General features: G+C 42.1%; 1 protein-coding gene across 6 annotated transcripts in view; it reads left to right on the top strand.

Moving 5' to 3' along the window:
* Nucleotides 1-23,399, top strand: part of CEP85L (centrosomal protein 85L) — a 270,268-nt gene that overhangs the window by 208,555 nt on the left and 38,314 nt on the right. For all 6 annotated transcript variants that reach the window (XM_078852177.1, XM_073337154.2, XM_073337155.2 and 3 more), the window contains exons 5-6: nucleotides 14,248-14,365; nucleotides 17,082-17,258. In XM_078852177.1, the coding sequence (XP_078708303.1) occupies nucleotides 14,248-14,365; nucleotides 17,082-17,258 (295 nt within the window). The remainder of the gene's footprint in view (nucleotides 1-14,247; nucleotides 14,366-17,081; nucleotides 17,259-23,399) is intronic.

Here is a 23,399-nt window from a genome sequence, read left to right as displayed (position 1 = left end):
TTGAAAACATAGCCCAACCTGGATTGTTTTCACTTTATTGTGTTATTTCTCAAGGATTTTGTTTTGACATGTGACATCTTATTTTTAACACTAGAGGGAGCAGCGAGTTCTTCTATTAATTTGGTAAATGCCAGTGTCGCATTTGAATTCTGCAAGCATCTGTTTTGCTTTGTATATTAAAAATGTTAAAATTGTAACCTTGTTTTATAATATTTGGAGTGGTTCTGAATTTGACCAACCATTACAACCAATGCATCCGATGAAGTGAGCTGCAGCTCACGAAAGCTCATGCTCAAATAAATGTCTTAGTCTGTAAGGTGCCACAAGTCCTCCTCTTCTTGTTACATCTAAGCATTTGCAGTACAAAGTTAAGCAGTACTGGCACTGTTTGTCTGGCCGGAACGATGTGTAACAGTTGTATGAATAAATGCCAAATATTTGAACATATGACATAAGCTACTGAAAATACCACTGCACTCGGCAATGACTGCAGTGTTTTCTTCCAAACAGCTTATTTTTAAGGAAAGGTAAATGTAAAGGTTAGAATTTTAGCGACTAGCTTTCATTCCTCAGGGTATAATAACGTTTAGATTCTTAGAACAGCTGCTAAATCATTGGTTTCATACCCCTAGCTGAATTGTGTTTAGAGCTTTCATTTAGACGGCTGAATTAGATCCATTTTCTTTCCTTTTGTGAAATTATTTTGTCTTGATTTGTTGACATCATACTGTGTGTGATTGGATCATGTGCATGTTACTGCCAGTATCCATTATTCAGTGCTTAATTGTAGCTCTCTTGATTTGAGTATTTTGTCAAGGTCTACAGTATTACTGTGTGCATAGAAACGGCATTTTGAAATAGTAATTTTTGCAGCGATTTGAGAAAGGGTGGGTAGTGAAGTCATGAATGGCCTGTTCAGAGGCATATACTCTTTTAGATATGAATGTGCAACAGTCTGTGATGTAAATGGGAATTCCATGCATTAGATCAAGACCAATATATTTATGGCCCACTGGGAGCATGTTATAAAATTGTACTCACCCACACAGTCAGAATAATGCATTTTTGGAGAGCAATTGAGTAAAATATAATTGGCTTTTTCCTTATCCTGGATCATTTTTCGTAAGAGATCAGTGTGAAGGTTTTGTACCTTGACTAGTAAACTTTCATGGAGATTTTGTCATTTAAAAAAAAAAAAATCATGTAAGCTCAACCTTTCCACAAGTGGCTACAACTTAGATCAATACAATGGACATGAAGATATTAAAAAGTCTTTCTCCACATTTTCATAGGCTACATGGTAGGTTTAAACTTGGTATGAGATTTGAAGTATGCTGTATCTTTTTTTAAAGCTCTAGTTTTTTTAGCACAAAACCAATGTGAAACAGCACTTCTCACCCTTCCACTGATGTCTGCACTCTTTTTTAGAAAACTACAGAACTCCCACAATGTTGTGGAGGAACCAGCCCTTTTTCTGAGCAGACAACTCTGTGTATCTTTCTCCCTTTCCACCTTCTATATATTCCCTGTGGTAGTTATAGCCATGTGATAAATAGCAAAGCCGTGTGATAAACAGTTGTTGTGTATACCTTTGACTGCCTCACCTGCACTCTCACCACTAACCATTTCCCTTGGGCCTTATTCTAACACTCAAATTTCTAGGCTGCTCTAAAAAGCAGCCATGTACAAAAATAACGTTCCAGATAAATGTTTCCTCCTAACTTCCAAATGTGGTATTCCTTTCTCCATGCCAAAATTAAATTCTCCAGAGGACCAGGTATGAGCAGTGTTCAGTTTGAACCAATGGCAGGTTTAAGGTAGCTCATGAAGAAACCGGGGCTTTATTTCATTACAAATGAGGACCTTCTCCACTGCCATTCCTTACCAGTGATCAGAGCTTTAGGATTTGGTACTTGGAGATCTTGAGATACTGGACTTGAGAGACATGATACTTTTGGGTATGAAAAACTTACTTTACACCATTTTTAGAACTTTCTAAAATGTATTACTTACCGTTTTCCTCCCTTTCAGTGCTCTGTGCATTTGGACTCATCGTCCCAAGAGAACCCAGCTTTACCAGCAAAGGGATATGAAATATTGTATCCATTTAAAAAAATCTCTGTAACAGTTTCTCTGAAACAGGGAGGCGATACATTATATAAAGATTATTGGCCCTCCTTTCAAAATTACCTGCATAATTCACTCATGGCTTTAGCATTCCTGAGTAATGAGGCCACATTATTCTATCATGTATATCCTGATCTTAACGGGCTTTTGTGTGCTATCCCAATACAACAATAAATAATAATATAATGCATCTATTTCTCAGTAACTTGTGACATTCCAGTTGCCATTTGATCTGTTATAAAATTGGTAATATCCCTGTCCGATGGATAAAGCTCCTATTCCTAAGTTTTGAAGTTCTCTAAGGTACTGGACCTTAAACCTGACACTGGTGTAGAACTAAATATTCCCATGAAGAGACTCGGAGCATAAATTTGAAAGCGAAGATGGAAATATTTCTCTGGGAGGCTGATTTAAAAGAATAAAATACCCATCCCCCCAGCTCTTTGAGGCTATTAGTAATGTTAGGACAATCTCCCTCAGGATTTAGATTAGGGGTGAGAAAGCAGGTGAGCTGGTTAAAGGTGCATGATGAATGCAATTTATTACATAGATATCACCCTCAGTTATGGGGTGGTGTGCATGCTCTGTGTGCATACATGGATATATGTAAAAGCTTTAATTAGCCAGCCTCAAGGAGACTGGTATGTTTTGAACGTGAGAAAGCGACGCTAGTGTCTATTCTGTCCTCCTAACATTTTGGGAGAGAGACAGAAAGAATTTTTATCTTAAACAGGCCTGTTTATTAATACTGGTCACTGGAGACAATCCAAGATCGCTCACATCCTGATGAATTCCACTCTGAAAATAATGTGCAGTGCCCTTTGTGCCATGTAGAATATTAGCTACTAATGTGAGATTTTCCGGTGAGATCTTTATTTAAGCTAAAGAGATGAGGAGGTGCAAATGAAGTGTAAAATCAGCATTTCCCAGCACTTCATAGATATTAAGGTCAGAAGGGACCATTATGATCATCTAGTCTGACCTCCTGCACAACGCAGGCCACAGAATCTCACCCACCCACTCCTGCGAAAAACCACTCACCTATGTGTGAGCTACTGAAGTCCTCAAATCGTGGTTTAAAGACTTCAAGCATGACAAATGAGAATGAGGATATGGAGGTAGATATTACCATATCTGAGGTAGAAGTGAAACTCGAACAGCTTAATGGGACTAAATCGGGGGGCCCAGATAATCTTCATCCAAGAATATTAAAGGAATTGGCACACGAAATTGCCAGCCAATTAGCAATAATTTTTAATGAATCTGTAAACTCAGGGGTTGTACTGTATGATTGGAGAATTGCTAACATAGTTCCTATTTTTAAGAAAGTGAAAAAAAATGATCTGGGTAACTACAGGCCTGTTAGTTTGACATCTGTAGTATGCAAGGTCTTGGAAAAAATTTTGAAGGAGAAAGTAGTTAAGGACATTGAGGTTAATGGTAAATGGGACAAAATACAACATGGTTTTACAAAAGGTAGATCATGCCAAACCAACCTGCTCTCCTTCTTTGGGAAAGTAACAGATTTTTTAGACAAAGGAAATGCAGTGGATCTAATTTACCTAGATTTCAGTAAGGCGTTTGATACCATGCCACATGGGGAATTATTAGTTAAATTGGAAAAGATGGGGATCAATATGAAAATTGAAAGGTTGATAAGGAAATGGTTAACAGGGAGACTACAGTGGGTCCTACTGAAAGGTGAACTGTCAAGCTGGAGGGAGGTTACCAGTGGAGTTCCTCAGGGATCAGTTTTGGGACCAATCTTATTTAATCTTTTTATTACTGACCTTGGCACAAAAAGTGGGAGTGTGCTAATAAAGTTTGCGGATGATACAAAGCTGGGAGGTATTGCCAATTTAGAGAGAGACCGGGATATCATACAGGAAGATTTGGATGACCTTGTAAACTGGAGTAATAGGATGAAATTTAATAGTGAGAAGTGTAAGATTATGCATTTCGGGATTAATAAGAAGAATTTTAGTTACAAGCTGGGGACACATCAATTAGAAGTAACAGAGGAGGAGAAGGACCTTGGAGTATTGGTTGATCATAGGATGACTATGAGCTACCAATATGATATTGCCGTGAAAAAAGCTAATGCAGTCTTGGGATGCATCAGGCGAGGTATTTTCAGTAGAGATAAGGAGGTTTTAGTACCATTATACAAGGTACTGGCGAGACCTCACCTGGAATACTGTGTGCAGTTCTGGTCTCCCATGTTTAAGAAGGATGAATTCAAACTGGAACAGGTACAGAGAAGGGCTACTAGGATGATCCGAGGAATGGAAAACCTGTCTTCTGAAAGGAGACTCCAGGAGTTTGGCTTGTTTAACCTAACTAAAAGAAGGTTGAGGGGAGATATGATTACTCTCTGGTATTTATCCCTCTGATATATTTATAGAGAGGGAGAGGAATTATTTAAGCTCAGTACCAATGTGGACACAAGAACAAATGGATATAAACTGCTCATTGGGAAGTTTAGACTTGAAATTACACAAAGGTTTCTAACCATCAGAGGAGTGAAGTTTTGGAATAGCCTTCCCAGGGAAGCAGTGGGGGCAAAAGACCTATTTGGCTTTACGATTAAACTTGATAAGCTTATGGAGGAGATGGTATGATGGGATAACATGATTTTGGCAATTAATTGATCTTTAAATATTCATGGTAAATAGGCCCAATGGCCTGTGATGGGATGTTACATGGGGTGGGATCTGAGTTACCCAGGAAAGAATTCTCTGTGGTATCTGGCTGGTGAATCTTGCCCATGTGTTCAGGGTTTAGCTGATCACCATATTTGGGGTCAGGAAGGAATTTTCCTCCAGGGCAGATTGGAAGAGGCCCTGGAGATTTTTCGCCTTCCTCTGTTGCATGGGGCACGGGTCACTTGCTGGAGGATTCTCTGCTCCTTGAAGTCTTTAAACCACTTGTCTCTTTCATAACTCTAGCTGTCCTTTACTCTTCGCCATATTAATTAAAACTGGCATACTCAGAACAGATTCTTCCCTATGGTCTCTAGCATGCCCCTTAGACAGAATCACACCAGCCATCTTGTCAGATGGAGGGAGTGTGCCTGCTGTTCCATGTTTTCATGGGGAGTGGCATGCTACCTTTTGCATAGCAGGCCTGCTTTGAAGACTGGTGCAAGGGGAATGATGTGTGCATCAAGAAGGAACGGTCCCTGCCATCTCTGGAGTCCCTGCACTCCAGATAGGCCCTTACTTGAGGGGCAGAAGGGGAAGCTGGTGCATTACCTCCCACATATACACAGCTCCTGTGCACCTGCATAAGGTATAAGGATTGTCAGAATATGGCCCTAAATTACAATGTCCCTATGGGGTTAGGCTGCTGTGAGTGAGACCTGGATGGGCACAGTATATAAAATGCTGTACGTACCTGTCCTGGGGTGCACCACTCCCCACTGGTCTGGTTCCTCCTCCTGGTCACTCTGGGTATTAGTTCTTGAGACAGACACCCCCATCCGCAATTTGCATGCTGTCAGTCCAATTCTGGTCTGCAGCTCCTCTCGCTCCAGGACAGGGGTGGGCAAACTTTTTGGCCTGAGGGCCACGCTGGGGTTCCAAAACTGTATGGAGGTCTGGGTAGGAAAGCTGTGCCTCCCCAAACCGCCTGGCCTCCTCCCACTTCCTGCCCCCTGACTGCCCCCCGAGACCCCACCCCCTATCCAACCCCGCCCCCCCGCTCCCTGTCTGCCCCGCCCCCTATCCACACCCCTGCGCCCTGACTGCCCTGCCCCGGCACTCCCACACCTATCCAACCTCCCCCCTCCCCTGTTCCCTGACTGCCCCCTCCCAGGACCTTCTGCCCCTTATCCAACCCCCTTACCATGATGCTCAGAGCAGCCTGTCTGGCAGCTGCACCGCCTGGCAGGAGGCTGCGGGAGAAGGGGGAACAGCAAGGGGAGGGAGGCGCTAGCCTCCCCAGCCAGGAGCTCGGGGGCTGGGTTGGACGATCCCATGGTCCGGGTGTGGCCCGTGGGCCATAGTTTGCCCGCCTCTGCTCCAGGGCCCTTCATGACTTAGCCCTCTGGAGTACAGTCCATCAGCAGTCCTAGGTAGTCTTCCCATTCACTGCCTTAGTTATTCCATGCCCTCGGGGAACCCAGGCCCACCCTATTCTCCATGTTCCAGTCCAGGAACCTTCAGCTCAGCAGTTCAGGGCTTTCTCCCTCTGCCGTCACTGCTCCTTCCCTGGACTGCTTCCTACCACTCTGGTTCCCCTTCTCTCTCTGAGAATACCAGCTCCAAACCTTCTCTCTCTTCCCAGTGAGAGACTGCCCTTTCCCAGCTACCCCCATCAGTTTTCAGCTACTTGGCTTTATAGGCTTAGCCTGTTTCTGCACAAGGTGGGCCTGCTCACAATCACTTCATTCCCTGTTCCCTGGCTCCTCCAGGTGCCTGTGGAGTTAATTGGCCTGCCTGGCCACCTTAACCTCTTCCAAACCTGTGAGGGGTGGACATCCTATCACAGTATCCTTTCTTGCATCAAGCTGCATTTAACAGGAAACCCTCTCAACTGTGCAGCATTTTTTAGCTGCCACTCTCTCACATCACCTCTGTGAGGCCAGGGACAAAGCCAAATGACTTCGAAAAGACAGTTCTTTCATAGGCTGTGAGCAGACCTGGGAATGAAGACCATCATAAACCTCATCTTCTTCCATTCCAAGTGCAAGACATACTTTTTTAACCTTGCCTTTGCTGATGTGAATACACAGCAGTGGGTACATTTAAAAACAAGAACAAAAAAGCCTTAAAAACAAATTTCTACTAAAATAAAACACTGCACGGTGCACACAATTCTTCCTCGGAAAGAGGGAAAGAGAATGATTGATACATGACAGATGTTAGCATGTCACTTAATGCATGATTGTGAGGCAATCAGCTTCTGTGGTTATGACATCAGTATAAAAACTTTATAGAACAGAACCAGTTCTCACAAAATGCCAGCCAATCATCGTGAACCTACATTACCTCGTTCTGTGAATCTTCCCAGAGATGCCATCGAGCACAACTTCAGGCAAAAGGTAAATGGCACCGTGGAAACTGAAAACTGCTCTACCAGTGCTGAACTGGGCCTAGAGACGTCTGTAGCTCATGGTTTCAGAGTAACAGCCGTGTTAGTCTGTATTCGCAAAAAGAAAAGGAGTACTTGTGGCACTAAGTACTTGAGTACTTAGAGACTAACCAATTTATTTGAGCATAAGCTTTCGTGAGCTACAGCTCACTTCATCGGATGCATACTGTGGAAAGTACAGAAGATCTTCTTACACACACAAACCATGAAAAAATGGGTGTTTACCACTACAAAAGGTTTTCTCTCCCCCCACCCCACTCTTCTGCTGGTAATAGCTTATCTAAAGTAATCACTTTCCTTACAATGTGTACGATAATCAAGGTGGGCCATTTCCAGCACAAATCCAGGGTTTAACAAGAACGTCTGGGGGGGGGCGAGGGGGGTTAGGAAAAAACAAGGGGAAATAGGTTACCTTGCATAATAACTTAGCCACTCCCAGTCTCTATTCAAGCCTAAGTTAATTTGTATCCAATTTGCAAATGAATTCCAATTCAACAGTCTCTCGCTGGAGTCTGGTTTTGAAGTTTTTCTGTTGTAATATCGCAACTTTCATGTCTGTAATCGCGTGACCAGAGAGATTGAAGTGTTCTCCGACTGGTTTATGAATGTTATAATTCTTGACATCTGATTTGTGTCCATTTATTCTTTTACGTAGAGACTGTCCAGTTTGACCAATGTACATGGCAGAGGGGCATTGCTGGCACATGATGGCATATATCACATTGGTGGATGTGCAGGTGAACGAGCCTCTGATAGTGTGGCTGATGTTATTAGGCCCTGTGATGGTGTCCCCTGAATAGATATGTGGGCACAGTTGGCAACGGGCTTTGTTGCAAGGATAGGTTCCTGGGTTGGTGGTTCTGTTGTGTGGTATGTGGTTGTTGGTGAGTATTTGCTTCAGGCTGGGGGGCTGTCTGTAGGCAAGGACTGGCCTGTCTCCCAGGATTTGTGAGAGTGTTGGGTCATCCTTCAGGATAGGTTGTAGATCCTTAATAATGCGTGGGAGGGGTTTTAGTTGGGGGCTGAAGGTGACAGCTAGTGGCGTTCTGTTATTTTCTTTGTTAGGCCTGTCCTGTAGTAGGTGACTTCTGGGAACTCTTCTGGCTCTATCAATCTGTTTCTTCACTTCTGCATGTGGGTATTGTAGTTGTAAGAATGCTTGATAGAGATCTTGTAGGTGTTTGTCTCTGTGTGAGGAGTTGGAGCACATGCGGTTGTATCGCAGAGCTTGGCTGTAGACAATGGATCATGTGGTGTGGTCAGGGTGAAAGCTGGAGGCATGTAGGTAGGAAAAGCGGTCAGTAGGTTTCCGATATAGGGTGGTGGTTATGTGACCATCGTTTATTAGCACTGTAGTGTCCAGGAAATGGATCTCTTGTGTGGACTGGACCAGGCTGAGGTTGATGGTAGGATGGAAATTGTTGAAATCATGGTGGAATTCCTCAAGTGCTGCTTTTCCATGGATCCAGATGATGATGTCATCAATATAGTGCAAGTAGAGTAGGGGCGTTAGGGGACGAGAGCTGAGGAAGCGTTGTTCTAAGTTAGCCATAAAAAAGTTGGCATACTGTGGGGCCATGCGGGTACCCATAGCAGTGCCGCTGATCTGAAGGTATACATTGTCCCCAAATGTGAAGTAGTTATGGGTAAGCACAAAGTCACAAAGTTCAGCCACCAGGTTAGCCGTGACATTATCGGGGACAGTGTTCTTGACGGCTTGTAGTCCATCTTTGTGTGGAATGTTGGTGTAGAGGGCTTCTACACGGGTGGCTAAGTTCTGTGAGATCTGGGAAACATGTTTCCAGAGCTCTGCCATGTGTCAGAACTGGTGGCCCCAGCTCTTGGCTGTTCTGCCTGCTCGAAGCATTGGTATTGTTGGGCTGAGTATTATTATTATGTGTCCAGATAAAACCAGGTCTTTATATGAACATCCGTGGCTAGTGTTCCCTCCCCTACACTGTCAAGCACCACTGATCCACAGGAATTAAGACATTGTTGATGCCTGAAATGAAAGGTATTTGGTGGAGAAATGGCAAAGAGAAAAGGATTTTACAAAAGACTTGCAGATTTTACAAAAAGGTGGAAATAGAAGGGAACACATCTTTTCATGAAAAGTAAAAGGGTTTACTGTAGGTATATCAGGATCTTGCATGTGGCATTTGGGACTTGGGAATCTAATATGTAGGAACCAGGTGTTGTCTGATGCACGCGTTGGGTAACCCCTTTGACTTCAGTTGGGTTGCACGCTGGATATATCAAGATTGAATGTGGCTTTTGAGATTTATAATGATGGTTGGTGTTTTTAAAAAAAATGGGGAGGGGAAGGTAAGGGGACCAACAAAGAACATACCCTCAGGATACTGATTTGAAATTTTGTAGGAGATCAAGGGAAGAGAAAGATATTGCTATAATCAGAATATAACAAGCAGATCATGTCTGAGAAGAAAAACACATTTTAAAATTCATTTTACCCCCCAAAAATGAAACTGCTACACTGCAGAATTTTTCTGTGGAAATTGAATATGGTATTCTGGGTACAACAGGATCTTTCATGTCGTTAAAAAGAAGCTTCAAAGCTTTCTCTTCTGCTCCTGGATCAGAGCTTTCTTTATGCCTTGAGGAAAAGGTGCAAAGATTTGAGATGTCTTGCAGACTAAAATCTTTTTGAAAAGCAACTTCAATGTTATATTTGTATCAATTATTTGGCAACAAAAGTAGACCGTAATACCTCCTTTTAATGAAGATTCCTTCATAGGTATCACCGTATATATATATTAAACACCGCTCCCAAAAAGGGTGCTTTCATTTTTCAGTGTTTGTTTTATATAAAAACATAGCTTTGCTTCCCTTGAATGCAGCTCCTTTAACTGGCACTTTAGAGGTATGCAAGTCATTTCTGCTCACCCCCTTTCCTCAGGCTGACCCTGCTGGCATACACAAGAAGCCAAGTCTGAGATTTAAAAAACAAACAAACCAACCCCAAAACACTTTTAATTATCTTCTGGCTCACAGTAGAGAAACTGAGCTGAAGTAACTAAAAGTCCATGTATTAAAAGTAACGTTGTTGGTGTTTTTTCTTTTTTCCTACACTCAGTATTGAATTTTGAGAGATGGCCTTTCATGAGAGAATGGTGGTCCTGTGAATGAACAAGATTGTTCGTTTGTTTTTCATTGCAGTCAGACATACATTTTAGCTATAGCTGGCTGAAAAATGCAATTTGAAAAAACAAACGAAAAAAAAAAAACATGACCACAGAAGATAATTTGGGGATAGGGCTGTGAATTTGAATTTTTTTTTCCAAACATCAATTTGAAAACAAAAAATATCAGTGAGCTCTAGTTTTGTCCTTTATGAAGACAGAGCACACTGTTAAGGTGATTAATATTAAAGCTGACCTAGTCTAATAATAGCTCCGTCTGGAAGGTGAAACTAGCTATCTGTTTCAAGGTTGGTTAATTGTTTTGGCCTACCAACCTTGATATTAAACTTTGCCATTTATCTGAGCAGAGGCTTGAAAAGAGCCTAAAGAGTCTTCTTGAAAGCGCTAGAATTATTAGCTGAAGACAGGCAGGCTGTCAGGTATAGTATTTCCACTGCCATGCATAGGCTATATTTGTGAGGTCATCTGAACCTCTTACACACACTTTTTTTTAAACAAAGCCCTCACAGCCTGTGGTTATATAGCGTATTAGTCGTAACAGCTGTGGGGTAACAAAGGATTAAAACTATCCTAGCATATGACAACATCAGCAATGAAATGCACGTGGTGTGAGGTCTTTCATTGTCAGAGAACTCCAAAGACTTATAGGATTATATGCATATAGTGAATATATTTCTATAACGTTTGTTTTTCATTCTTTGTTCATGAATAGCCATCAGCTTTCATAGTTTTGTTTTTCCTATGGCCTGAAGTTAGTTTACTGTAGAGAGTTCATCTTAAGGAAGACAGTTGCACAAAATTACATCATCTATGAAAACCTTTCCTTGATGTCTTTTGTTGACAAGTTTTTAGGATGGCAGATAAATTCTAACTACACTTTGCAGGCTAACAGAAAAATAGTGAGACAAATTCAATCCACTGTAGTCATTTACACCAGGGATTAATTTGGCTCATTTTATCTTCCTCTGGGGATTAGTGGGAAGAGAATTGGTTTTAAAAAAAAAAAGTGATGTATTTTGAAGTTCAGTGGTATTTTTAAATGCTCAGTTCAACTGTTTAGTATCTGTTCAGGAATGCAAATGTAAAGCAAATGTTGAGATATGATCAACTAAAAGAATAGGAGAGTGCAGTTGCTTCAACAGTTGAGTCATGGTTACTTACATAATTTAAATCAGACTCGGTGAAAATGTTCTAATGAAATACGTATGCACAATAATGACTGTTCACCTTTTATCATCCTACTTTGACCTCAGGTTAAGAGGTCTCATATTAAGTGAGTTTGCTGAACTTGTGATTGTGACCAAGAACACAACAGAATTTATGAAGACCTCATCATCTCTTTCGTAATGTTGTGTCTCTCTTTCTAGTAAAAATCACATACTCTCTACGTTCAAATCCTCTCCCTCCATACCAGGATTTGCAGCTCTTGTTATTACTATTATTTGAAATGCAATAGTGCATAAAGACCCAAATCGAAATTGTTTATTGTAGCATTCCCCCTCTTTTAGAGCAAATTTATTTTTTCCAGTGTTACTCATTCCTTCTTAACTGGGCTCATTCCTTCCACATAGGCTGGGAAGGAGGAGGAGAAGTGGCTAAAAAAAAAAATTTTCATTGCATCATAGGACATCTTGAAATTTATTTATTCTTATGAATTATATTTAATGAATGGTCTTAATATGCTGTACAGTTAAGCCTTTCTTATATTTTTTCCATACATTCCAATACATGTATAATATGTACCACACTGTATGCAACAAACATTTTTTGGGACACGTAAATTTACCTTTTTTAAGCAGCAAATCCCTCTTTGAGGTGGAATAAATGGGACACAGTCTGTTCATGGCCAGCTAGGTGAATTTTCCTGGCTAAAAAAAAAAATCCCTCTAAGTGGGCTTTTATGTGTGTGGTTTTACTTTTTTTTTCTCCCATGATTTGGCCTCAGACTCCTTACCTAACTAATCAAGGATTCCTTTCCCTAACCAGCTTTTCATGTTTTTTCCATTTCTTGCTGTTTTACTTTTATGAAAACCTTTTGATGCCTCCTGGGAATATTTGGAAGACATTCAATTTAGAAACCACTCTGGTTATGGATTATAATTTTTATGGGTGTTTTTTTAAGCTGTTTTGCTCAAAGGTGGATCTCTTTCCTCAGAAATTAATCTGCTCCTGCTGTTTATCCCCACTCACCGCAGGATATAATCTCCAACAAATTTAATTGTGATGTCACAAATAGGTTTGTGAATTTAGATGATGTATAAGCAGCAGGAACAGATGAATACTTAATCAATGATCCTGTTCTCCAGCAAATCCCTCGTAGTATAATAAAACAAAACCAATCAACCAACCAAAGAAAACCAACCAACCAAAAACACCACAGAACAATACAAAAAGGGTGGAGGGGAGGGGAAAATTGAGGAGAAATACAAAGAATGAGAGAGATGCAGAATTTTTACTGTTTCTAAATAATGTCCCACCAAGGTATCTGTGTCCCTTTAAGGTTTTCACTGGCCAGTGTGACAAAGCTGATTGTAGTTGACCATAGGAAGTCCTATCTCTGAGGAAAGAGATTAGTGGACTTCTTGGGCCATATGTATCTCTGATGTAACTCCATTGACTTGTAAATTGACATCCAGGGTTGTGTTTGGCCCTCTAACCATAGTAGTTCAAAATCAGTTATTTTATAAATAGTGGTATAATTTATGCCTCTGGTGTAAACTGGTGGGAAGATTGGTGCAAGCAATAAAGTAGTTTAACTTGTACAACTTTGATATCTAGTGCTGTGTAAACTTAAATGCACTATAGCTCATTTGTCAAGTAGTCAGAAGAGAAAATAGTAAGCAGAAAAAGGAACTAAAAGGAGGACCTTAGGTTAAACACTGCCATCCTTATTTTATGGTCATGGCTTTTCCTTTTAAACTTTCTTCTGCCCCCTGTTGGTGTGTAAATTTCAGTTATGTGAAAAAAGCATAACATGCAACCAGAGGAGCAAAAGCAGGTGTAACCCTGCCCCTTTTCTAACCCCTGGTATAAAAGACATCTCTACTTGTCAAATTCATGGTGGTCTCAAGACACACTTCCATAGGAGTTCCACCTGGATTCTCCAGGCTGAATTTAGCTCATTTTGTATATGCTTTATGGGGAATATGTGACCATGTATCTTAGCAGAAGTTGGATAGGAGGTGGGGTCCTAGGAGTTGGGGGACAGGGAGCAGAGGGGGTTGGATAGGGGTGGGGTCCTGGGGGGCAGTTAGGGGTGGGGGTCCCGGGAGGGGGTGATCAGGGGACAAGGGGGGGGTTGGATGGGTTGTGGGTCCTGGGGGGCCTGCCAGGAGCTGGGGGTGTGGATGGGGTCGGGGCAGTCAGAGGACAGGGAGCAGGGGGGGTGTGGTTGGATAGGGGGTGGGGCTCCGGGAGGTCAGGGGACAAGGAGCAGCGGGGGTTGGATGGGTCGGGGGTTCTGAAGGGGGCGGGACGTGGGAAGGGTCAGATAGGGGACGGGAGCCAGGCTGTTTGGGGAGGCACAGCCTTCCCTACCCGGCCCTCCATACCGTTTTGCAACCCCGATGTGGCCCTTGGGCGAAAAAGTTTGCCCACCCCTGGCTTAGTGGGACTCCAGTTCTGGCCCTAATCTGGATTAATTTCAGATAGGCTGTTGTGGGAAATCCCAGGGTTACTATAGATTCATTATGGTGAAACATCTAACTTTGGCCAAGTGGAGCCTATAGTTTTCTCTTTCACGTGCTCAAAGTAAGTTGAAGGTTGGTCTTTATTACTAGAGTGTTATGAAATATAAATCTTCAAGATTCATGGTTTTCTCTCCTTCTCCCCACCCCCCAAAGTAATCTGACTTTATGTATTACAGGCAGAAGCAACAAATTAACAGTTTACATCAGAAGATACGGGAGAATGAATTACGGGCTCAACGTGCCAGGCTGAGCCATCTTGTGAATTGTGAAGAACCTTATGTGACTAATTTACAGGTAAAATGGTTATCTTTGTTTAGGTATTTCAATATATATTAACTGAACGCATCAGAAATACCTGAGGGCATGTTCACAGTTCCACTGCAGGCCAAAAACTAAAACTGTTCAAATTGTTTGTCTGTAATAATGCCTAATACTCATACTTTGCATACATTTCAGAATGTTCTGTTAAATGTCCTTTTCTCCAGTAATTGCAGAAGTGTTTAAATTAAGTATTTTTATAGTAAGTATATTTTGTGCTTAACATCAATTTTACTAGTGTGTGTGTGTTTGAAATCTGAAAAAAAATGTGTGTTGTGAAGACTGAGGTTAGAGCCATCATAGTATTCAGCCAGCAGAGGGATCTCTAAGACAGGGTGCAGGGTAATGTTAGAGATGAAGTTAAATGAGGAAGAGAGATAAAAAATAAGAGGTTGAACAAAAGTAACATTTTTACAATGTTCGCTATAGTGTCAGAAGTTCAGCACCTTAAAATAAATGGAAAAGATGTAGAAGCCTGGGCTGTGATGGTCAAGCAAGGGACCAATGGGGTAACTTTGCATGGCAGAACAAGACAACAAATTTGGCAGGGACACTTAAGTAGGACCTGGGATAGTAGCCAAAGATGCATCTAGAAGGAAGGTGGGGTGGGGGGGGAATGACAATGGCAAGTGTAGACAAAATATTCTCCTATCCTGTTTCCCTTGTATCACCTTAACCTTTTTGTTGTTACAATCAATGGACGAGATCCTCAGTTCATGTGCTTAAGCATAACTCCAGGTATGTCACTGGAGCTATAGTGATGTACCCCAGCTGAAGACCTGGCCCAGTGTATGTATAAGCTCATAGAAAGAGGAATCTGAATGCCTGATCATTGGCTTTTTGGGGCGGAGAATTTAGCATGACTGTAAGCTAACAAATGTATTGACTGAAATGGAAACACCATGCATTGTTAATTATTTAGGGAAAGATTTTCAGGCACCTTAGGGAGTTAGGTGCTTAATCTCAGCTGTAGGCACTTCTGCAAAATCTCCTTATTTTGTAAAATTATTTTAAAATTGTAAACATGCTTTTCTATACTGAAATAGTTACCTACTAGAGATTGGGTGGATGTGAGTGGATGTCTAAGTATTGACTTTTTTTTCCTACATGAAAGGGGCAGTGACCCCAAAACCTGAAAGGATGTTCTGGGTTGGTTTTATTTATTTATTTATTTAGCAAAAGGGTGTTGCACACAATTGTACATATAATCATATTAATAATAAACTTTATGTAAAATGTTAATGAAGGCTTTTCATAATTAATAGCATTTTTAAAATCAAGCCTCAGCGGATTTCTGCTTTAATTGGTTTATTCAGCATCTATTCCTGGGAGTTATTTTTCTTAACTGTATTCCTCATACATAGTTTAATCTTTGAAAAGATTTTAAAATTATTCTGAATATTTTGTCCGTTTTGTTAAAGGGACGTTGTCAGCTCAGATATCATGTCTTTTAACAAAATCAAATTGCCTCATAAATTCCAGTGTAGATTATGGAAAGGGAAAGATTTTTTTTAAAAAACGCAATTTACTTTTCATCACTCATGCTACCTATCTCCATCTTGCGCTTCTCTCACCATGGACAGTGAAAACAGAAATGTAATTTTCACTCCTGTGAAAGAGGAGGCAGCTTGGTGCAGTAGATAGAGCAGCAGATATGAAACATAGGTTCTGTTCTTGGCTCTGCCACTTCTGTGATCTTGGGCAAGTCACTCCATCTTTCTGTACCTCAGTTTCTCCATCTGAAATATAGGGATAATCATGCTTACCCTCTTTCAAAAAGCTTCTAAAGATGTAAGCACCATTGCAATATTTTGGTTTGTTCATAGTCATTTGTAGTCTGGCTTGCTTTTTGGGTTATAGTGCAGTGTTTGGGGTTGGAAACACTACGGATGTCTTGGCTTCTGTAAAAGAAAAACCTAAATTTGGAGCCAAATTTGACATGACCCTGTCCCTTTAAACATGTTATGGAGATCATCATAATTTTTTATTTTAAGGTCTGATTGCCAAATTCAGATATTCTCCTGCTCCACAAAGTATAACTTCCAGAAATTCATGATGTATTAACTTATTTTTTGACAGGTTTCAGAGTAGCAGCCATGTTAGTCTATATTCGCAAAAAGAAAAGGAGGACTTGTGGCACCTTAGAGACGAACCAATTTATTTGAGCATGAGCTTTCGTGAGCTACAGCTCACTTCATCGGATGCATCACTTGCATCCGATGAAGTGAGCTGTAGCTCACGAAAGCTTATGCTCAAATAAATTGGTTAGCTTATTTTTTGATGCTTATAAATAGCTCCGACATCCGATATTGACTGAAAAGTAAGCCCCACTCTATCTGCGTACAAAAAAACGTGATGTTGTAGAAGACTATGCCTTCCCTATGAGCTTAGGTTGCGATTCCCCTGTTTGTGCTATTGACAGCCGTGCTAGCTTGCTGAGAGCTGGCATGAGTATGTGTAGATGAGCAGGGGAATCACTGGGCTTGTAGTGTAGATGTAGCCTAATGAACACCAGTGCAGTTATTTTCCGTAGCTTGTACTGTGTCACCTCTCCTCAGTAAACATGCTGTAGCATGTGTGCATTTTCTTTGTAAGCCAGGCACTGTATTTTTAAATCTACCAAGTGAGAGGGTTTTCTCGAAGAGCTAATGTCAGCTGTACTTTAACTATACTTTTTTTCTTGTTTTTAAAGCATCCACAATATGAGATCACATCATTGCAAGCTCCATTTTCAGAAAGATCGGTATCCCACTGTGAGGAGCTTGAGCAAAAGCTTGCATCAGTTGAGAATAAGGAAATGCAACTCAATGAGTTTCTCAAGCAAATTTCAAACAAATCCAGTGAAGAGAAAAAGAAGATGGAAGAGAAAGTAAGTGGCTTTCATGTTTAGATTTCACCTTTTGTGCCATGGTGTATCAGAACTTTTTAAGTAGAAAGCAACTAATGTGTAGGCTCTAATTCATCCTGCGATGTCTATAGCCAGTCCACAATATGGCATTTAAACATGCCGGGCCTGATTTACCACTTGTTCCAGTGTTACATGGTATTATGCAATTACTTGATTTCGCTGCACTGCGTGAAACTGGAGTATCACAGTGTGACTCATGCCCAGTAGAAGTGTACCAAACTTCAATCCTGTCAATAGAGTGGCAACATGATTTCCCTGTCCAGGGTGAAAAGGGCTTTTAGTTTTTCATTTTAAAAAAACCCTCTTGGACAGGGGCAGTCTTGCTATTTGTATGTGTGTTCAGTGCCTACTGCAGTGAAGCCCTAGGTGTGACTGTAATACAGGTAACAAATAATAATAGCCAAACAGATGCTATATACTGCCACAGATACCATAGCCTGTAGCAGTTTTTTAACATGGCTGCCACATGGATTGGAACTTGTTAATATGGATGTAACTCTGGAAACCTTTTTTTAAAAATGCCTGTGTTGCTAGTCCTCCCTGTCAAGGTTCCTTCCCCTACTCTGAACTCTAGGGTACAGATGTGGGAACCTGCATGAAAGACCCCCTAAGCTTATTTCTACCAGCTTAGGTTAAAACTTCCCCAAGGCACAAAGTCTTTGTCCTTGCATTAGGTAAAACGCTGCCACCACCAAGTGATTTAACAAACAATCAAGCAAAGGACCACTTGGAGTTCCTCTTTCCCCAAAATATCCCCCCAAGCCCTTACACCCCCTTTCCTGGGGAGGCTTAAGAATAAACAAGATGAGCACAAACCAGCCTTGGATTTTTAAGACCCAAAAAACCCAGTCAGATTCTTAAAAAACAGAACTTTATTAGAAGAACAAAAAAGGTAAGAGAACAACTCTGTAAGATCAGAATGGAAGATAATCTTACAGGCAATCAGATTCAAAACATAGAGAATCCCTCTAGGGAAAACCTTAAGTTACAAAAAGACACAAAAACAGGAAAACACATTTCCTCCAGCACAGCAAATTTACAAGCCAAAACAAATAAAACCTAACGCATTTTCTAGCTAGATTACTTACTAACTTTGCAGAAGTTGAAGGGCTTGCATCCTTGATCTGTTCCCGGCAAAGGTATCACACAGTCAGACAAAAGCCTTTTTTCCCCCCTCCACATTTGAAAGTATCTTGTCCCCTCATTGGTCATTTTGGGTCAGGTACCAGCGAGATTACCTTAGCTTCTTAACCTTTTACAGGTGAAAGGATTTTGCCTCTGGCCAGGAGGGATTTTATAGCACTGTATACAGAAAGGTGGTTACCCTTCCCTTTATATTTGACACTCCCTAAAGTGGAACATTCAGAACAGGGGCGAGAGAATGCTGGCTGAGGGAGCAGTAAAAACAACTCACTAAGATAGCATTAGCCTCTCCTGGAGGGATGAGAAAACTATAGGCAGCTTCACTGGTGTTAGCCCGAATGTAGTTGGCTTTCTCTGTTCCAGCTGCCATTTTCAGCACCATATTAATTAAGCTTGCTCCCTGCAAGCATATATGACCTGGTGCTAAAATCACCCATCTTCATTATTGGTTTTGTGGTTACTAAGGCGAATGAAGCCAAAGAGGGACATTTTCTGTTAAAATTCCATGGTGTCAAGAAGGCAGTAGGTTTGTAAGCACAAAGGCTTGTAACAGTGTGTTGAAATCTTAATTTTTGTTTCTTTATTACTTTCAGTTGAGCACGTTCCCTTAGAAGGAACATCGCCTCCTCTGAGCAATCCTGGATACATCTTAAAATACGCTACACCAGTGGTTTTCAAACTTTTTTATTGGTGACCCCTTTCACATAGCAAGCCTTTGTGTGCAACTCCCTTTATAAATTAAAAACACTTTTTAATATATTTAACACCATTATAAATGCTGGAGGCAAAGTGGGGTTGGGGTGGAGGTTGACAGCTCGCAACCCCCTGAAGGGTCCCAACCCCCAGTTTGAGAACCCCTGCGCTACAGAAACTGACAACTCAATTTAATTTCAAAACTCCATTAAATCATGTCTACAATAGAAAAATTACCATTGCTGATAAGTGTCAGCAGAATGGACCTGAACCTCTCTTGAATGTTTGAATGGTATTCAGAAACCAGTTAAAACCTGTTGCTGACACTGTTTTCAGCTCCTGTCAATTAGGTTTGCTCAGGATGTCGCTTTCAAGGAAAATGGTATCCATGTGCCTCAGCCCAACAGTCTGAAAATTCATGTGATTTGAAGCACTTATTAACATGAATAAACGAACATATATTTTTTTAAAAATACCGTGGAAAGTTTGGGACTAGAACCGCTGTGTCTAATACAGCAGATACAAGTCTCATATATTGAGCCATTCTGCCTTCCAGAGTGAATATGCCAAATCAATGAGTGAAAAGCTGCTGCCTCCTCTCGGAGAGGTGCAGCGTAGAAATTACAGTGAAAGACAAGGACGGCTCCCGATTCTGGGCTGTTCTAGGAGTTGGGCAGAATCTCTGCAGCCTAATTCACTACACAACCATGACTTATTCTCTAAGCTCCATCCAGCCTGTGGACTGAATGAGGCAAAGATCCTGTGGGAAAAAATATGTGATCATGTAATTAAATGAATGCATTAAAGTAGGATGGGATTGTAATTGTAGAAAGGAGGGAATACAGGGCCAGAAAGGGCATGTGCTGCTGTAGGGACACAGCTGACAGGTGGTCTGAACTCTAGACTGGGGGCTAGGTCTAGGAGGCAGCCTATCTGCATGACCCCTGTGCACCGTCACGGTGCTGATGTTAGGATCAGTCAGAACCCACAGGGGAGAAGGCCCCTGATCAGTGACTGAGGGATTGATGCTGGGGGTATGGAAATTATTTTGCTCATCTAGGGATGATAAAGCTGATTGTTACTGAGAAAGGTGTTGAAGTGATTTCTGGTTGAATTCCTCCTCCCCAAAGGCTGTGGAAGGGATCTCCATTCCAAGGCAAGGGGTGGGGGATTGAAACAAACTAGTAGTAAGGGAAACCTGTTCTCCCCCTGCTGCATACAAGAGGACCAAATTAAGGTTTCATGGGCCACCTTAATACTGATATTAACACTAACTTTTGAGGGCCGACCTTTACAGGAAAAATAATTCTCAAGGAAGGGGGGAGAGGACACTGGGGATGTGGAGATGGAAGGAAGGGGAATATCAGTGGCTGACAATCCAGCTAATAGAGGGAGAGAAGCTACAGATCGTGATTGCAGGAGAGGACCTCAGGTGGTGGGTGCAAGAGGGAAAGGAAGATGTGGAGAAGGCCATTATATCTGTCCCTGAAAATGCAGGAGGATTTTAGTGGGCCAAACAGTTATGCAAAACCTCACTGAAGAAAGCACAAGCCCAGCATCCCCTAAAGGAAGATATGTTAGAGGAGCAAAGGCATTTTGGAAGGTCATAGGTTTGGATGTATCTCCAAATACTTTGGGGTTTTATCTGGTAAGAAATACCTTAGAACAGCCTGAATGCTGTATGAGTTTTTGAGGCCCTGATAATTAAGAGATTCATATCAAAACTACCGTAATCTTAAAACATCACAGAATGTGTATATAGCCCTCCCGTAGCCCCCAGGATCCTGACTTGTTTAGAAAATTGTCCCTAAAAAAGCTTTTCCGATGTCAGCTACTAAGCACTTTTATAGACTCCATCATTAGACTCTGACATTGCCAGTGTCACACATAACATTTGTTTTTCAGCAAGATGGATGTTTCCAGCACTAGACACAGAAACACCAATTGTATGAGATATTTTAAAGGGTTACATTTGACACTTATTCATAGCGACACATGTTTCTAATCCTATAAATTGCTAATCTGTTGATCTGAGCAATATGGGTAGAGTTTTCATTAAATCAGATCCTGAGTTTGAAGACAGGTTTTGAGCAGTCTTTTTTTTTTTTTTTTTAAGTCCTTGTTAATAAAGCAAGTGCCAGGAATGCATGTATGCGTACTGATCTTGGCTATCAAACATAGCAAAGAAATTATTTTGCAGGCTGAGGGTGAATTAAGATTCCTGTAGAAAGTCAGCCTTAACAAAGCTGCTATTTCATTGTGATGTCCTCTGATGTAGTTGTTGGACTGTGTCAAGGTCAATTTTTTGGCTCAGATTCCTATTGGGTTTAGTCCTGATAGATATGTATTTGAAGCTGTTTTTTAATTCCTGTAGCTGTTGCACAAAATAATATCCAAAACAAAACATTTAGGACATCTGTTTTGAGAAGATGTTATCTGGCTACCTATTTATATTGTGTGTATATTATAAAATGAGAGTTGAAATAACATTTTGTAACTCAAGAAGAGTATCATGAGTAAACCACTGTTACTGTCGTAGTGGGTAGAGCATTGGACTCAGGAAACCTGGGATCTGTTCCTGGCTCTGCCACTGGCCTGATGGGTTACCGTGGACAAGTCACTTCACCTTTTTGCCTCATTTGCCCCTCTGTAAAATGGGCCTAATGATAGTAACTTCCTTTGTAAAGCACTTTGAGATCTAATGATGAAAAGCACTGTTTAAGAGCTAGGTGGTATTATCACTGCTCTACCTTTAGGCACCACATGAATCAGGACTCCATTGTGCTTGGCAAGCACATACAAACGGTCCCTGCCTGAAAAACAAGACAGACAAAGGACAGGAGGGGAAACAGGCACAGGGATGTGAAGTGACTTGCCCAGTGCCACACAGCAGGTCAGTGGCAGAAGCAGGAATAGAACCAAGTCTCCTGACCCCCAGTCCACTGCCCTATCTGAGGCTATGCAGTTTGTTGTGTACATGGCTTCGAAACACAGTATTTACCCAAGAACTCGGAAGCATGTATGTGTTATAAGTTTTTGGGTTGTGTTGTTTTTAAGTAGGGCCGAATGCTCTAGTGGCTAATGTGCCACAGATCAAAGAAAGCTATCTCAATTTATACAGAATAAAAAAGCTCAAGAACTAGGAGTAAAAGTGGCTATGTTGTGTGATGCTTAGTGACTCAAACCCACAAAAACGAGCTGTTGCCCCTTGGCTGAGTAGCAAAAATTCAGAGTCTTGCAGAGAGGTTTCCATTTGGATGAAAAATTGGTGGCATAGTATGAGGGTATTTTCTTAGTGCAGTGGTCACCAAGCGGTCAATCGCGATCAACTGGTCGATCCTAGAGGAACTTCCCTGTCTATCACGATCTCCAGTGGCATAGCATGGCTGCCGCTAAGGCAGACTCCCTACCCCGGCCCCACGCCACTCCTGGAAGCGGCCAGCATGGCCACAGGGGCAGGGGTCTCCCTCTGCGCGCTGCCCTTGCCTGCAAGCACCTCCCCCGCAGCCCCCATTGGTTGGGAGAGCTGCGGGAGTGGTGCTTACAGAGAGGGGCAGCATGCAGAGCCACGTGCCCCTACCCCACAGCAGGGGCACGTTGGCCCCTTCCGGGAGCAGCGTGGGGCCAGGGTAGGCAGGGAGTCTGCCTTAGCACCCAGCCATGCTACACTGCCGACCGGGAGCTGCCAGAGGTAAGTGCTGCCTGGCGGGAGGCTGCACCCCAGCCCTGAGCCCCCCTCCCAGAGCTCACACTCCAAACCCCCTCCTGTATCCTGCACCCCAACACTCTGCCCTGGCCCGGAGCCCCCTCCTGCACCCAAACTCCCTCCTAGAGCTTGCACCCATCCTGCACCCCAACCCCCTTCCCCAGGCTCAGCCTAGAGCCCCCTCCCACATTGCGAACCCTTCAGCCCAGAGCCCGCACCCCCTTCTAACCCCCTACCCCAGCCCGGTGAAAGTGAGTGAGTGAGGGTTGGGGAGAGCAAGTGATGGGGTGGGGGTAGATGGAGTGAGCGGGGCGGGTCTTTGGGGAAGGGGCGGGGCAGATCCTGGGTTGCCCTTAGATTCAAAAAGTGATCTTGGGCATCAAAAAGTTGGAGACCACTATCTTAGTGTAATATGTTTATTTACAAACAAAGTACACTAATCTTGTCTGCCTGGATAGCAGTAGGAACAAAGTAGCACATAGACAGCTCTTCTGCAGTAGCCTCATACCAGGCTTTGCATTATCCCAAGAGAGAATTCTCTGCCTCTGTTTTTTCTCTCC

This window comes from Lepidochelys kempii, chromosome 3 (assembly GCF_965140285.1).
Source record: "Lepidochelys kempii isolate rLepKem1 chromosome 3, rLepKem1.hap1, whole genome shotgun sequence".
NCBI classification, from domain to species: domain Eukaryota; kingdom Metazoa; phylum Chordata; order Testudines; family Cheloniidae; genus Lepidochelys; species Lepidochelys kempii.
This window is presented reverse-complemented; position numbering and strand designations above follow the sequence as displayed.